We start from the raw sequence: 13,261 nt of genomic DNA, 5'->3' as shown, positions 1-13,261 counted from the left end.
CAAAAATACATACACAATCCAGGGTTTATATACATCACTGGTAATTAGAATGTAAAAAGGACCCCATAAAATGAAGTGTTACCCACAGTATTTCTACATTTGCTTATATATACATTTAAAAGCCAATTGAGGAGAAGATTTGACAATATTTTTGGACAAACCCGAAGGTAATACATCTATTTTTATGTTTTTGAATAGGCACTGGCTTGTGGTCTGAAGTGCATGCATGACTGTTAGTGTAGAATTTAAATTCTTACTGATGATCAGAAGGGGGCAACAAAAGCACAGACTTCGATTATCCATAATTCAATGTGTAAGAATTGAGGGTACATGGAGGTTGGTACAGACGATCAGTGAGGTCCAACAGAAGTTGCATTTCCTTTTAATGTGTGTGTAATTTATCCTCTTTAAAATTAAAATTAAAGATTTTGACCCAATATGTTGGAACAAGATTTGATTTGAGAGTACAGAAGCTCTCAACCTGATAGCCTGAGGTTTAGACAGAGATTGTTCAGTGATTTAATCCCATTACAAGGACAGTGACTTTATTAGTAATGCTTGGTAATGCAGTAATTCTTACCAATGTAGTTTGTCGTATGCAGAAATGGCAGTGACGTTCGCAGTCAATGGATCATTCTCTCGTTTATTTGTTTGTCGTGGTGGGTTAATGACTTTAAATCCAACAAACCTATGTAACCTATGGAAGATCGGTTCACATCCATCTGAGTCTGTGTTTCATTGTATCCAAACCAGCACACATGCAAGACAGAAGACTTGAAATATAGTTTCCTTTTTTTATTAAAACCATACAAACATTTGTGGTCAAGTAGAAAAGAGCAAAGTGGCTCTTCGCCACTCAGAGGCAAATCTGCCTGGTCTGGGAATCCCTGCTTTTAAGAGTCATTTCTTTATTGACCCCTCTGCCTCATCCTCATATCTGAGCTAAACCTACAGAAAGAGTCATATATTTACAGGTATAAAAAAAAAATAGGCAATAGTAAAAAAAGAAAGAAAAAAGATTAACAAACATGAAAGTTAATGCATTTCACACATTTCAGTCTTTTCGATAATCCGTTTTTAAATATAAATGTTTATGTGAATTTTACAGGTCTCACAAGACACTTAACATGTGTTTCTTTTCAGAATTAACAATGGAAGATTGGCAGTGATCTTTTTATTTTCCGACAGGCAGGTTTTATTAAGGCACATACCTCATTCACTCTGGTCCTTTCACGAGGGAATGAGTTCTTACTTTTTCCAAAACAAAACACTGATGCACAGCTACAACTACAGCTACAAAGACAAAAAAGTACCAAAAAACATCAAAACAATTCTGTACCTCATTACTTTGCCACTGAAACTATTTCAAATACTGTACACTGTCATGTGGGATTGCAAGGTGATACTAACACTGTTGAAAGGGTCACTGCACTCCATAGTGGCAGGACATATATTGTACTCTTTTGGAGAATAGAATATGGATGATCCACTATAAATGTCTATCAGACAAAAAAAGGATCACATTTCTAAAATGGTCAAATACAATTGTGGATAAAAAAACAGAAAACAAATGGTACCCTTTTTTTAAATCAGTGAATCATGGGCTACGCTTAGAATTAATGGATGATCTGTTGTATAAAAAAAGTTAAAAGAATGTCCCATACTGTAAATAAATGCTTGTTTTCTACAGAAAGCACCTCAAAACAAAAATCTGATTTTCACAAACAAAATATGGAGAAAAAAACCCACATTGGTATATATACACCTGTGAGTACCATTACAGACATTGCAAATCAAGCCATTGGAGTATGAACTAAAGGGCTACGTTTTGGCGCTTGTAATTCAAAGACTTTGAATATTATCGTAATACTCTGTCAAACACACCCACTTGGTAAGACTTGGTAGAAGCACTGAAACACTAACATTTACATATTCTCAAAAGTAACATACTAACAAAATTAGAATCTTTCTATAACAAGTAAATATAGAAAGATAACAACCAGGGGACCTTTGACCCTTTTATGACCTGATAACATAAGGATTTATATGACGCGATTGTTGGACCATAATGGTAAATGGTACATCCAATAGGATTAGATACTTAGCACGTGGGCTAGTCTATGTACTTATGAAGACAGTGTTTATGTTTGACCTTGAATACAACATGCATTTTTATCAACAGTGTACAGCAAAAAAAACAGCAACGATACACAGAATAATGTTCCAAAGGGACAAGACCAGAAATGCCATCAGAGGCCTCACTCGCTCATCAGTAATACAAAGGGAAGGGCTTCCAAAAATAGCCTTCATTACAGAAATTGAATATACCTATATATAATTTTTGACACATCCCCTGCCTCAGAAGAGAGGGGATGACACTTTTACAAAATAAATCATTTTGGCAACAAATCTGTTTCGGGAAACACTTTAGGTAAGTATAATAAACTGTGATAATTTGTCGCTTTGTCATAAGTGTTGCCATCTTTTTTCCTTCCTTTACATGCATCAGGTTTTTCCTCTATTTTCTTTTAGACAGGGGAGGGAGGGATAGAGCGAAGGAAGGACGGAGTTAGTTACTGCATGATGGCCAGGAACTTGCTCTCCTCGGTGAGGGTGGTGAGGAAGGAGCTCATGTCCCCGATGGCCATGTTGCTGAGGTTGGAAGGCACCATGCCCGCGGTGCTGTGGAAGGTGGCAGAGGCCCGGGGAGTGGTGAGGCGGGACGAGGTCCAGGACAGGCCTTGGAAGATGGAGGGGCTGATCAACCCCGATACCAGACTACTCTGGTCGTAGCCCAACCCCACATTATCCAGCATGGTGTCGAAGTCCAGCGCCACCACGTCGTCTAGCACATTGGCTGAGCCGCCCACGCCAGTGTCCACCGTACTGGTCACCTGGTCGGCACCCGGAGATAGTAGGCAGGCCGGGACTGAGGAGTGCACGTCTAGACCCACCTGCTCGGTCATGGTTTCCAGCAGACACTGCTCCTCCAGGGGAGGGAAGGACGAGGCCTTTGCCTCCACCGGGTCAAAGCATACAGCCTGGTCGCTGAAGCCCTGGTCCAGAACTTCCAGCTTCAGCCCGGACACCTGACGGGCCAGGGAGCAGTGGCTGCCTTGGTTGCTCAGACTCTGCTGCTGCTGGGAAATGTTCTGATGGGTTAGGTTGACATGGCTACCGTTGGTGGTGCTCGGTTGGAGATTCAGGTATTGCTGTGGTCTGGCCGGGTGCCTGCTGTTGGCCTGCTGCAGGCGGGGGGGGGCGGCGGCGGCCAGGAGTTGGTGGTGGAGTGCCGGGGAGAGGCTGGATAGGCTGTCCATGGAGGCCCGGCTGAGGAGCAGGTTTTCTCCGATCTGCCTGGAGGTTCTGTGGTTCTGGGTCTGGTTGTGATACTTCTGCTGGCGGTAGCCCTGGGACAGAGGCCCCAGGGTGATCTGGGAGAAGTCAGGGCGGCCAAAGGTGTGTGTGGGGTTGTGGTCATTCCCTTTCATCTCCATGCAGGAGTGGGTGGTCACCTCTGACTTTAGCCCGCATGGAGGCTGAGGTTGGGACTGGGCTGGCTGGGCACAGCGTTGGTTCTGGAACTCTCTGGCGAATGGTTGTTGCGGCTGCACCACCATGTTCCCAAACCTCCCTAATGGAAAACCGGCAGCCAGACCTTGGTGCTGCTCTGTGGCGGCCCATCGACTACACCTCTGCTGGGACTGGGCCTGGGGCTGTCTCTGTGGAGACCTCTCAGCGCTCCCTGAGCTCACCTCATTCCACTGGATGGGCATGCCGTCTTTACTAGGGCTCTTTCTCTCCAGTTCCTGCCGCTGTTGCTGCTGCTGGGGGCTGTGGAAGCACTGGTTCAGCCCTGGGCCCTGGTCCTGTAACTCCCCCCCAGGGAGATGTACATTGTCCCCAGCCACCTGGTTCTCCATGTAGTTGTTGTAGGAGTCTGCCTTGTCCTGTGAGCGGAGGTACTGCACCATGTCGTCAGGCAGCATGTCCTCATCCCCCAGCATCCCCCCTTCCTCCATGGCCAGGGCCTCCAGGGCCGTGTTCTCCATGATGCTGGGGGAGCAAGGCGAGGAGAGCAGGCCCCCTCTCTGTAGGTTCACGTCGGAGCGCGTGTAGTTCTGCAGACTGAAGCTGCGGCCCTTTGCCGTGGGGTGCTGGAGGCCTGATAGTGGGGGCAGAGGGTGTATGTTGTTAAGGCTGCTGAAGCACTGGACCTGGGGCAGCCCAAAGAACTCCGGTGCTTGCTGAGGGTGGGTCCGCACGGGGTCGCTGGCCCTCCGGTCCGGACCTTTCCCTGGGCCCTCGCCGGGGTAGAAGCCCCTCCGCCAGTAGTCTCGGTAGCCACCGTGGCACCCGTACCTGTTGGTGGTGCTGCCATCGCTGCAGCGGCGCGACCTGACCAGCTGAGGCATCACATAGTTGCCTCCAGCTCCGTCCTGGACCTCGCCCATCATGGCCATGCGGGTCTTCAGACTCATGCACTCTATGTTGGGCAGCGGTGTTGGGGGTGGGCCGCCCGTGGCAGCAGCGTACTTGGCCTTCAGGTAGTAGTGCTGCGCAGGCGTGAGGTTGAGCATCCCCTTGGTCCCACCCCCAACACCCGCCCACCCCCCACTCACAAACACCCCTCCTCCTCCACCACCTCCCCCGCACTGACTGGCCTCGCTGGAGCGGCGTGAGGCGTCCGTAGAGATGGGGTCGTAGGAGTCGGCGGAGCTGAGGTTGTGGTGGCGGTAGTGGTGACTAGGGGTGTTGGCTGCCTCGCTCTGGGATGCCTGGCTGGAGCGCCGCGACGAGAAGCACGGTGATATACCCGAGGAGCGCCGGCTGCTGCTCAGGTATGCTGAGCTGGTGGCGCTACCACAGCTGTCTCGCCGGTCACCGCGCTCAATGCTGTGGAGCATGCTGAGCACCGTAAGTTCTGTGCTTCCCAGCTCGGGACGAGGGGGAGGCTTCGGCTGGGATAACCTGCCCAGGTATGGATCTGAGGAGGGCGAGAGAGAGGGAGGGAGAGACAGAGTAGGAGAAAGATAGGGGAGGGAGAGAGAGAGGGGAGACAGAAAAAGAGAAGAAGAAGGAGGGGTAGTGGAGGTGTATGGGGGGGAGAAAGAAAAAAAGAGGGCGAGAAAGAAGGGGGGCGGGGATAGAGAGAAAGATGAGCACAATATAAGTGAAGAGAGATCCCTCAGACAGATGCAACCTTCTCACAAATACAACTGGCACAGTTTGGCCATGAAATTCTATTACATGCTTTAATCACTGATATGATATATGGCGTGATACGATATGGGTTTGAAAGTGATTTCCAGCGGAACAGAGAATTTTAAGAATTTTTTACGCCTGTGTATTCAAGTCCGATCTGCCAGGGGGAAATTCCAAGTAATCAAACTGAGATCTGCTAAGACATTTGGAGTTATTTTCACAACCCAATACTAGTGTCAATATTATTTTACATATCTATTCGCCTTTACAGCGTCCAGGGATGTTTAATAGCGATATTGAATGCCCATGGAGTACAGCATGTAAAACACACTTCACACCCTTACTAAGTCCCTGTAATGAAACACTATTTTTCTTTGTGTATAGCCTCAGAGGACCCAGATAGGGTGGTGGATATGACCATGGTGGGTCCTTACCCTTCCCCAGGATGGCGGGCAGCGTGGCAGGTCCCTTGGGTGGCGGTGTGGGTGACACCCTGGGCATGGGGCCTCCTCCTCCGTTCACCTGCTTCAGCCTCTCCATCTTCATGTGCTCCATCCATCTCATGGGTCGGCCCACACTTCTCCTCGCCTGCAGCGCCAACGTAGCCGCTGTGGCTGTGGACACAGTGGAGTCCATGATGGGGGCCCCACAGCCCCCTTCTAACTCCTCCAACACCTTCTCCTCCTCATCCTCCAGCTCCTCGTACTCTCCCAGTCCCTCGCCCAGTCCTAGTCCCACCCCTCCCCTCACAGCAAGCTGGACTCCACGGCTGGGATAGGCGCTGATGGAGGACTGGTCACTGCTGCATGTAGACTGACCGCCAGGGCTTGGCTGAGATGTCTGCCGGGGGGGAATAGGGGTGTGAGTATCAAGTAAGTGATGAAAACAGGTGGAAGAGGGAGGTGAAAAGAAAAGACGGGAGGGGAAGAATAGGAGAGCTCAATTATTATGGGACACATAAAAGGGATTTTTATGTCTCTGTTTCCAGTATGAAGGAAGTTAGAGGTCGTTTCGTTAACGCTAGTTAGCAATTGCGCTAGAGCTGGTTTGCAACTTCCTGCACGCAGAGACATGTAAATGGTATCCACAAGTTCATCTGACTCTGGGAAAGAAGATAAAGGGCCTCTTGCCAAAATCCAGAAGTATCACTTTAAGGACCATTTATTTTATTAAAGGTCTGAGCCATGTGATAAAAACGCACAATGACACCATGTGATGCAGCTGCCTGGGACATGTTTTCCACAGGATTAAACAATAACACAATGATTGATCATATTAACGCATTCCGTCTGATCATAACCAAATACCACCTTCAAATCTACAGGCCACAGAACCATCGGAGGTTTGCTTTCAACTGTCATTACAATATGTGTAAACACAGACAATCTTTCCCTCCTAGAGCTGTGGGTTTGTCCAATGTCTTTTCTTCTGTAAACCACGTGGACAAAGGATTATTTTCAGACTGACTAAGGAAGGGCTTACTCTGATTTACCCAAATGGAGTGAAGAGAAAAATTCTAAATTTTTTGGCATCATACAAAATTGCAAAACAATAATTTGTAGTTTGAATGGGCCCTCATCTTGGTTCCACCCAATGCATTTGGCTGCACAATAGAGCCCTAGGCATTGTTGGGCATTCTACACATAAACATTATTGGAAATGGTTGGAAATGCAGTTAGTTCTGCCCTAAGGCATTTAACTTGCTTTGAGCAAACGTTACTCTCCAAAATAAAGAAAATTATTATAATCAAGAGAATTTCTCAATCCCAAGTGGCGACGACCATGGACAGCTTTGTAAAGATGACTAATGAGACAAATGCTGATGCCACATGGAAAGAGGAGATAAGGAAAGCGGCCAACAGGCTACTGAATGGGTATTACAAGGTGAGTGAGAGACATACGTTTTTAAAAAAACATTTTTTTTACAAACGCAACATGGCAACATGAAGAGACACCTAATCTCACCTGATTACCCACTGTCCATAGAGAGAGAGAGGGACGAGTAATGCATGGAAAATTGGACAGAAGAAAACATTAATTCGTTATAGGGTTATTCGTAAGTGGTATGATTACACACGAAACACATGTACGGTCCACGGGTTTAAGTGAACATCACGGTACATTACACAGTTAGAGTTAAAATAAAAATAGATGGAGCGTTGTTAGAGGCTACTGTATTAGGGTGACATTTCAGATAGAGCTGTGCTGTTACCCCCATATAAATATAATTACTAGAATGGGCATCCCCATTCAATTCAACGATTCGTGTTTGGTGGACCAGCGGCAGTAATTCTATTTCTATGGTTATCCCATTATGCAGTGTTAGACCTCAGAGAGGGGCTCACCATGGGTTTCTCTGTCTTGATGGACTTGACCTGCAGACATTCGTCCTGTTTCGAGGTAGAGTGGTTGTACTCCCTTTGGTCTGCGTACCCTCCCAGCTGCCCTGGTGACAGGCCCTGTCCATTCCCCCCGTCCTGGGGAGGGGGTCGTGGGTAGGTGTCGCCGCGCTGCTTCTTGGTAATGTGCGCCTCGGGCCCGTGCACGGTCTTGACGTGCTTGCGTAGGGAACTGGGGTCTGTGTAGCGCTTGGTGCAGCCCGGGATCTTACACACGTAGGGTTTCTGGAACATAGAAATACATTATATTGTATTATTTTGTTAGTATATAACATTATATTAGTACACTGTTCTATTTAATTCAATGTTCTGGAAGAAGAGTAGATGGGGATGCTTCTGTTTCTAAATTTGTATATTTTAGTCATTTAGCAGACACTTTAATCCAGAGCGATTTACAGCAGTAATTAGGGTTAAGTGCCTTGCTCAAGGGCACATTGACAGATTTTTCACCTAGTCAGCTCAGGGATTCTAACGAGAGACCTTTCGGTTACTGTCCCAAAGTTCTTAACCGCTAGGCTACCTGCCGCTAAAGGCCTCCAGCAACGGACAGCATGTTCACATAAAGTCAGTGGTGTAGGTAAATTACCTGTCGCTGAGCTGTGTGTGTGTTTGTGCGCACGCGTATGTTTCCCTGCATTTGCGTGAGTGCATACATGTACTGTATGTGTGTGCGCGCGTGAGTGAGTGAACATGTGTGTTTGTACCTCGTTGGAGTGTGTGCGGTTCTGGTGCTTGGCTCTGTCTGAGGCGTTGGAGAAGGCCTTGTTGCAGCCCTCGTGTTCACAGACGTACGGCTTTTCTCCAGTGTGGGAGCGCAGGTGGGTCTTCAGGTTCTCCAGGCGAGAGTAGGCCTTGGGACAGCCCTCAAACTGCACAGAAGAAGAAGAAGAAGAACACACACATCAAACACAGCTCTGCGTCATCCTGGCAGACAACAATTACCCCCAAAATATTACTGACCTATGCAGTAATGTGACAGATTGTTGATTAAATGTAATCATCACAACCATTTAACAACGACTATCTCTTTATGTATTCCTATATCCAAGGCCATGGATGTAAAGTCAACTTTGTGGGAGTGTAGAGCTCTACTACCCGACCCGAGCCCGACGGGCCCCAACATTACACATCGGGTTAGGGCCCGGGTTGGGCCTGTTTTTTCAAAAACTAGGGTATGGGCAGGGCTCGGGTATCACTAAATTGATCACCGTGCTCTGCTGTGCAGTACAGTCAAATCTGAGTAAGATCTTAACATGGCTTCAACCTCATCACAATAAGACAGGAGAGATTATTTCACAGAAAATAATAATGTTCCTTGAGTTTTGTCGGAGTCTAGAGTGAAAAGTAACTGTCTCATCATTGAGCAGAGTAGCCCAAGTCGAGCCATTTCTATGGATACTCACAGAGCGCCATGAGCAGAGCAAGCTGTGAGCAGGGAGTGAGTGTACAGAGAGGAGCAGCTAATGTATTTACTAAAGGAGGAAGTTATTTCTGATTTCAGGGAGGGCCGGTCTTAAATTTGGCAGAAGCAATCAGGCCTGGGGAGGGTACGGCCTGAACGCCGCGGGCATGGGTAGGGCTCGGCTTAAAAGTCAGGCCAATGCAGGACTCTAGTGTTGTGGGAGTGTGCTTACGGTGCATCGGTGTGGTTTCTCCCCGGTGTGCCTGCGCATGTGGACCACCAGCATGTACTGGGCCTTGAAGGGTTTCTTCTCCCGTGAACACTCGTCCCAGCGACACACGAACTCCTTCTTCTCCCCGTGGATGTGGTCATTGTTAATGTGCTGAGAGAGGAAACCAGCAGAGGTCAATCACAGGTCAATCTGGATTTTGATTCAATTGATTCATCCATCATTGTATTACCACTCATTTTCCCTCACTCTCTCTACCGTTTCGTACTGTTTCATATTCTCTCTCTCTATTTCTTCCATTGTATTTAGTACTCTGAGGAAAAAATGGGAGACTTGTGAGTCTCAGTGTCCGATCTGAACTGGCTTTTCAAATAAAACCCTGTCACTTCAAATCACATGGGGCTCCTGCTGACAGATGTGCTGCCGTGGCAACTTCCGATCTGAGGCTTAGGGGTGTGGGAGGAGGGGAGGGAAAGGGGAGAGGGAGGTGAGGGGATGGGGCATTTCAAAGCGTTTCAAATGCCATGGCTTTACAACTCCAGCAAAGCATTATACAGTATCTAGTGAGCATGCATTCTCCCCTGATTTCTCTCTGTCACTCTCACACCCTCTCTCTCTCCCACTCGCTCTGTCTTTGCACACTGACCAGTAAAAGGGGTACAAGTGGTGGCAGTGGATGGTTGAAGGGGGATGAGAGAGGGCTAAAGAAAAAGAGAAGAAAAAAGGCAGACATGGAATCCTCGGGGAAAGAAGTCAACATCTGGCCCTCTCACAAAGACAACAGTGTTAGTGTGGTGGCCTCTGAAGGGCCTTTCCGAGAGCAATTTTAACCCAGGGAGACAGACACAATATCCTGAACAAAAGGAACCCGTCTTATTACATTCCTGAACAGAGATGGGGGAGAGAGACATTTGCCTTACGGGGAAAACAGAGCGAGAAAGAGAGGAACGGGAAAGAAAGACAGGGATAAATAGAGACTTGACTTTGAGAGGTCTTAAATGTCTAGGAGAAACAAACGGTTGTTAGAGTATCTCTATATTTAAAAACCTCAAAAGTGGAGGGAAAGAGCAGAAGAGAAGAGGAATTGAGAGGGTATATATTTGTCCTGTTACACACAAGTGTGTAGTGGAAATGTGTTTCTTGCATATCCCAACTCCCCTTGAGACACCCACAGGGAGTGGGGTCACAGCCAGGGTCACCATTGCACAGCACCCCTTGAGCAATTAGGGCACAGTGACAGATTTTTTACCCTAACTGTTCCGGTATTCAAACCAGCAACCTTTCTGTTACTGGCCCAACTCTCTAACCTCGAGGCTACCTGCCGCCCTGAGAAAAGTGTGTGTGTGTATCTGTGTGTGTGCGCCTGCAACCCTGTTTGACCTGCAAGTGCGTCACTGGCCATGCACCTCCAGACATGACGGTCCCCAGACAACGGCAGAATTATCCCCAGCCTGGAGCCCCTTCCCCTGGCCAGCTAGTAACCCAACACATTAGTCCAGTGGGGCCCTGACCAGGCCACCGTCACAGCCCTTTCTTCCCATCAGAGGAGGGGATGTACCCCCAAACAGACAGTATCCTAAGAAGTCTGACCTTACTTCAAGAGAAAGACCCCCATGGGCCCTCAAGTCTCAGAACAATTGCACTTAACTAACCCCCTATGCAGTGGGAGCCAGGGGTGTCGTACACTATGACAAAAGAAGTGCACTAAAACCGGCATCTCTTCGCCAGCCATGTGCACTTTCCTGCCCTGCTCTGCTCTCACAACTACATCGATATGTTAGCCAATGCAATCGTTCATTTCTGTCTCCAATTGACTTTATGTATCAACAAAGGCCCTCCATTCAATTCAACTTGACACATTTTAATTTTGGTGCTAAAAAAATTTCAGAGAGGAAAGGAATGGGGAGGTAAGATCGAGGGCATCGTTTCCCTCAGATTGATCTTCCCTCCCCCATCACAACACGGAAAACCGATCCTAGCTCCTCTCCTCCTTTTTTCCCTTCCGCCTCTGTGAGGGAATTCCTGTGGCAAGCGATCAGTCTGCGCCGTGCCGTTCGATATCCCCTGAGTGATAGGAGTGCCCCGGTGTTGCTGTGCTGTTGGCACACGCTCCCCTGTCCCCCCTCGTCCCTCCCACCAGCCCGTACAAATGACCAGGGGCCGCTGACGGTCGTGATGCATGGGCCCCGTGCTGACAGAGAGGGGCCCGAGCTAGAGACGACACTAATGGTCATGATCTAATGGCAATTTGTAATGAATCAATAATCTCCATGCTGAGCTTATGGGTAGGCAGTGTTGGCCCCGGCGTCATGGACAAACAGGTGGTGATAGCAGTGGTGGTGGCGCGTTAGCAGTTAATTCATTTTCACCCTGCCAGCTTATCGGCCAACATACTGTAAAAACGCCACTGAGATGGATTTAGGAGGGAAACGGGCGGAGGGAGACATGCGCTGAATGGGGACACAGAGGCTGGCTGGGATGAGCACAGAGTGCATACACACACACACGCAGGCATGCAAACACACACACACCCTAGAGTACACATGCGCTTACAGGTATAGACTGACATACCAATAATACAGTGTATAACACACTGATATGCAAACACACAGAATTTGATGTGAACTATTTGTATAGGACATGTAGCTACTACATACTAAAGGAAATGTTTTTTAGATTACTCTAGACTTTTATGGATTTACACCCCCATATAATAGCTACACATGCACATAAACACACTGACACCAGATACACAGAATCACATCAATACTTTCCTCAATTTTGCCCGACTTCAAATTCCCTCTACAGTCTCCCTTTATCAAGCACTTTCTGGTATATACACCTCATACATTAGAATGCAGGCGTGCATGAAAAGAAGGCCTGTTTACAAGGCAATTTCACTAAGCTGTGGGACCCGCAACACCGTTTAGCTTTATCAAACAGAGCCTAATAAATCATATGCTCTTTTGTGATGTCAATTGCTGAAGCGCTTTGTGTAAAGAAAAAAAAAAGAGGGAAAAAGAGGCAAGGGAGGGAGGGAGATGGAGGGAGAGAGTGAGGGAGAAGAGAAGGGGGCTAGAATTTGTATGTGTAATTCAGCAGAGCCTTTTCATCTTGGAGTAAGATACTCCAGACAGATAAGGTGCCTAATCCTTCTCCTGATCAAAAAATTATCTGCATTTTACCAATTAAAGGGCTGTGCCAGCAGGCACGAGAGGGGACCGCATTCTGACTGAGCCCAACTTTATCTCCCCTCAACACCGAGGAGGCACCCAGGCCGCAAACACCGCCATACAGCATGCTTGAATACTGGGGGAGCTAACGCTAACATCACGTAATCTTCATCCTTTTAGAACAAGGAAATTACAGCTCCACATAAGGAGATGACCCAGAAAAGCACAGTGTCAAGGTGGGATTGAGTGGATGTTGACTGTGTGGATTGTGGGCACGTACACACATATGCACACACGCACGAACACACACACCCTATCTCAGGGTCACCCCATTTGAGACCCTTTCTGTATTCCCCCATCTTAGTCTTTGTACCATCTCTCCAAAGCCACCCCAGTTCCAAACCCCCCAAACATCTCAGACGGAGACATTAAATAATCCAGCACCAACGACCTTATCTTTAAAAGTGCTCCCTCGAAGAGGAGAAAAAATTAAAGAGATAGGGAGAGAGTGATGCCAAAAAAAGGTACTGAAGGTTGAGGGGGTTGAGGGAGGGAGGGAGGGTGATGTAGAGAGGCAGAGTTAAAATAAGTGATGGAGAGAGAGGGAAAAATGAATGAAATAAATACAGCAACCGAAAATTGACACCCGCCTCGCTTTTGCTGACTGGGAAGGCCAGATAAGTGAGCTAAATTGCATAGATGCGATGTTTATCTTATCGGCGGCACCGAGAGCGCTTAAACGAGGATGATAAAGGAACGGCGCAGCGCGTCATGGTGCGAGCGCGTTTGTAGAGTGTAAAAATATGCATCAGGAGCGAGGCAGGAGACGCTTTTGAACAGGGTAGAAAGCAAT

General features: G+C 47.7%; 1 protein-coding gene across 4 annotated transcripts in view; it reads right to left on the bottom strand.

The window, feature by feature from the left end:
* Positions 1-780: 780 nt before the first annotated feature.
* The window catches only part of LOC110535015 (transcription activator GLI3), a 175,569-nt gene continuing 163,088 nt past the window's right edge, over positions 781-13,261 (bottom strand). For all 4 annotated transcript variants that reach the window (XM_090190073.1, XM_090190076.1, XM_036935418.2 and 1 more), the window contains exons 11-15: positions 9,239-9,388; positions 8,309-8,473; positions 7,551-7,829; positions 5,640-6,045; positions 781-4,987 (exon numbers count right to left, since the gene is read on the bottom strand). In XM_090190073.1, the coding sequence (XP_090046199.1) occupies positions 2,574-4,987; positions 5,640-6,045; positions 7,551-7,829; positions 8,309-8,473; positions 9,239-9,388 (3,414 nt within the window). In that variant the 3' untranslated portion in view covers positions 781-2,573. The remainder of the gene's footprint in view (positions 4,988-5,639; positions 6,046-7,550; positions 7,830-8,308; positions 8,474-9,238; positions 9,389-13,261) is intronic.

This window comes from Oncorhynchus mykiss, chromosome 11 (assembly GCF_057628025.1).
Source record: "Oncorhynchus mykiss isolate SJ-2025 chromosome 11, ASM5762802v1, whole genome shotgun sequence".
NCBI classification, from domain to species: domain Eukaryota; kingdom Metazoa; phylum Chordata; class Actinopteri; order Salmoniformes; family Salmonidae; genus Oncorhynchus; species Oncorhynchus mykiss.
The sequence above is the reverse complement of the archived record's forward strand: the minus strand, read 5'-3'. Positions and strand labels throughout refer to the sequence as shown.